General features: G+C 35.3%; 1 protein-coding gene across 1 annotated transcript; it reads left to right on the top strand.

Annotated features, from left to right (window-relative positions):
- Positions 1-235: 235 nt before the first annotated feature.
- LOC132060808 (aldehyde oxidase GLOX-like) lies at positions 236-2,697 on the top strand. The gene has a single exon (XM_059453724.1). It carries the CDS (start codon positions 756-758, stop codon positions 2,490-2,492), a length of 1,737 nt encoding a protein of 578 aa, XP_059309707.1. The 5' UTR covers positions 236-755; the 3' UTR covers positions 2,493-2,697.
- Positions 2,698-3,722: the final 1,025 nt, after the last annotated feature.

Below are 3,722 nucleotides of genomic sequence, written 5' to 3'. Positions count from 1 at the left end.
GTCAAATGAATTGTTCTTTGACCTTAACTTTTTCATACGTCTTTTAAATATTTATGGGACAGAGGGAGTAAATAAAATAATAAGCTTATTGTATCATCCTTTAAATATAATAAATTCAATATTTGGGATTATGCATTGGAAAAATGATTATACTACGTACTTAATAGTAAGGGTAAATGAGAAACTAAATGATAAATTATCTCTTGATTTTTTAAAATAATTAAAGCTAAACATCTATTTTAGCACGGTCAACAAGTAAAAATGTACTGAGGAGAGAGCAACAAAATTCCTACTAGATTACAAACTTCGTAGAGAAATTAGATAACATTCAACTAAAGCCGGGATACTTATCGCCCTAAGCCCACATTTTTAATAATGGCCGCGTGTCTTCTTGGGAGACAAACTTTAACTATACAAATTTTTTTTTTGCAAGAAATGAGAAATTAACTTATACTACTCTTGTTGAACAAAACAAATAAAGAATATCAATTCAATAAAATAAAATAAAAAACACAGGCGCAACAGAAAATATTTATGAGGAAAAAAAAAAAAAGCATAAATGAACTCTTGAGTCAATAGTCCTAACTGTGCAAGAATTTCTTTGCGGCTATTCCTCCATCTATTTAGTAACTGAAATCATTTAGCGAAACAGCTGTGCTAATGATCAATTCTTTCAACTTTGCCTACTTTCTTGCTTTACTCTCTTTCTTCCACTTCCACTTTGATCACAAAAATAAACCAAATTTACTCCATCAATGGGATTGATCAAGATTCAATCTTTTTCATTCCTTTTCACAATCTTGATCATCACATCATCATCATTATCCCATCAGCATCATCATAGCCGTTCAAAACGCCATAACCGTCGAAATTCACAGCTTAATATTTACGGTCCGTCTTTTTACACACCATCAACTACTCTAAGTGGTGAATGGGTACTTTTACATGATTCAATTGGTATATCCGCCATGCACATGCAACTTCTTTACAACAACAAAGTCGTTATCTTTGACAGAACTGATTTTGGTGCTTCTAATCTTTCACTTCCTAACGGTAAATGCCGTTATAACGATGAAGCTCTACCAAACGGTGTAGATTGCACTGCTCATTCAATTCTTTACGATGTTTTATCGAATACTTATCGTCCTTTAATGGTTCAAACTGATGTTTGGTGTTCATCTGGTGCTGTTAACTCTAACGGAACACTAATACAAACAGGTGGTTACCATGCAGGTGATCGTAAAATACGTTTTTTTTCGCCGTGTAATGATGGTGATGATAGTTGTGATTGGACTGAATTGGAACAGAATTTAACGGTACAAAGATGGTATAGTTCTGATCATTTATTACCTGATGGACGTGTTATTATTGTTGGTGGAAGAAGGGCTTTTAGTTATGAGTTTTTTCCCAAGAATGGCGACAATAATGAAGTTTTTGACCTACCTTTCTTGAAAGAAACTACTGATCCTAAAGAAGAAAACAATCTTTATCCATTTCTTTACATTTTACCAGACGGGAACTTATACATTTTTGCTAATCAAAGGTCTATAGTATTGGATTATGTGAATAATAAGGTTTTAAAAGAGTTTCCAGTAATTCCAGGTGAAAAAAGGAGTTATCCAGCAACCGGTTCATCGGTAATGTTACCGTTAATTTTAAATGCAGCTAGGGTTCCGACGGTTGAGGTGATGATATGTGGTGGCGCTTGGGGTGGCGCGTATGTTAATGCAATGAAGGGTGTGTTTTGGAGAGCTTCAAATACATGTGGACGTATGAGAATAACTGACCCGGATCCTAAATGGGTCATGGAAGATATGCCAATGGGTCGGGTCATGCCCGATATGTTGTTATTACCCACAGGTGATGTGATAATATTAAATGGAGCAAGTAATGGGGCAGCTGGATGGGAAAATGCTGTTGACCCGGTTTTAAATCCGGTTCTTTACAAGCTTTATGAACCCGACCCGGATAAGAGGTTTCTAGTTCTTAACCCTAGTAACATTCCAAGAATGTATCATTCATCAGCTACTTTACTGCCAGATGGAAGGATATTAGTGGGTGGAAGTAATCCACATGTAAGGTACAACTTTACAGGCGTAAAGTACCCTACGGAATTGAGTGTAGAAGCATTTTCACCACCTTATTTGGCTATACAATATTCTCCTATCAGACCTTCAATCATAGCCGTTGAAGGACAAATCATGGGTGTCTTATCGTACGGTCAGCAATTTTCAATCACTTTTACTCTTGGATATCCTGGGGAAGAGCTCATGGTAAGCATGGTTGCACCTTCATTTACTACACACTCATTTGGGATGAACCAAAGATTGTTGTTTTTGGAAATTGTGGATATAAAAGGGCTATCTATGTTTAATTACAAAGTTACAATGTTTGCACCTACATCAAAGAATATTGCACCTCCAGGTTATTATATGGTGTTTGTGGTTCATCAAGGTGTTCCTAGTTATAGTGTTTGGGTGAGGTTAAAGTGACCACCATAGCATTTTTTTTCTCTGTTGTTTTTTGAGTTTAGAAAATGTGAAACTTTTGCTAGGTGCTTTATAGTTTTTGTAGACAGTTGGAATAAATTTTTTTGAGTTGTTGAAAAGATCACCTATGTTTTTATATCAAGACAAAGTGATTGTGTAGTGGTAGTCCATTGTAATTTTTGTTCAGTGGAATGGTTGAGGGTTTCTGATCTTGTCCTTGTGGTTGTTGTAATTCTTTTATGCAAAAAATGTACAAAAGTTGTGTTGGGGAATGGAGGAAAATAAAATGTAGATAAATGAAATTTTGAACTACTACACTTCTAGAGGTGAATACTACATTCGCCCATTTCAATTTTTGGACCAAACTTACATTTCAATTTCTGATGTTTCCCGCTAACAATTAGGAAACAATATGAATTCAGTGGGCTCTGATTTATTTATGCTTCTTCTCTATTTCTGTTCTACTTTGTTTAGTTTCCAGAAGTTTTATTTTCCAATAGAATAACAAATTGATAAGTAAAAGTTGTATAGTGGTAAGGCCAGTAGAATTTGATAACAGAGAGATGTGGAGGATGAAGAATTCAAAGTTAGCAGTAAATTTCCATTGCAGCAGGTTTTATTGTGGTTACAAAAACATCTCTTTCAACAAGGGCGAATGTAGTAGGACAGAAGCGAAGCCAGAATTTTATTTTATGAGTTGTGAACCACAATTCTTTTTACATCCTCTGAGTAGTATATATTGATTTTTTTTAACATAAATACAAGATTTGAGCTAAAATTACTTAATTCTATAGAACTTATTGCTAACAGTGTAACTTAAACACTGATGCAGCAGTAACTATTATTTTCAACTCGAATTATATATACCATGACACCAACAAGATGTTGTAGAGCAGCAAACAGGTGTCTAGAGAGGGATACTGAGGTGTGTAGGGGCCCTTTGGTTAATAAATATGTATGCATAAGGATGAGACTCTTCTCTGTGCAGTATTGGGGCAATGCATTTGCCGTGCAATGTAAATGGCTAACGTCCAAATGAATAATCAATTACGAGGAACATAGGACTATGTTTGGATTGAGACCATTAATATAAGACACATGCAGGCTGCAGCTGTGTGATGGACCACAAGTAGCTTAGCTAGGGAAAAAAGCGCAGAACATAAACGAAATCTGAGCAAAACTTATGCTACAAATACGCGTACTGGGGGAGAGTACATTTTTTGTACTACCAGG

This window comes from Lycium ferocissimum, chromosome 6, assembly GCF_029784015.1.
Source record: "Lycium ferocissimum isolate CSIRO_LF1 chromosome 6, AGI_CSIRO_Lferr_CH_V1, whole genome shotgun sequence".
NCBI lineage: Eukaryota > Viridiplantae > Streptophyta > Magnoliopsida > Solanales > Solanaceae > Lycium > Lycium ferocissimum.
The sequence above is the reverse complement of the archived record's forward strand: the minus strand, read 5'-3'. Positions and strand labels throughout refer to the sequence as shown.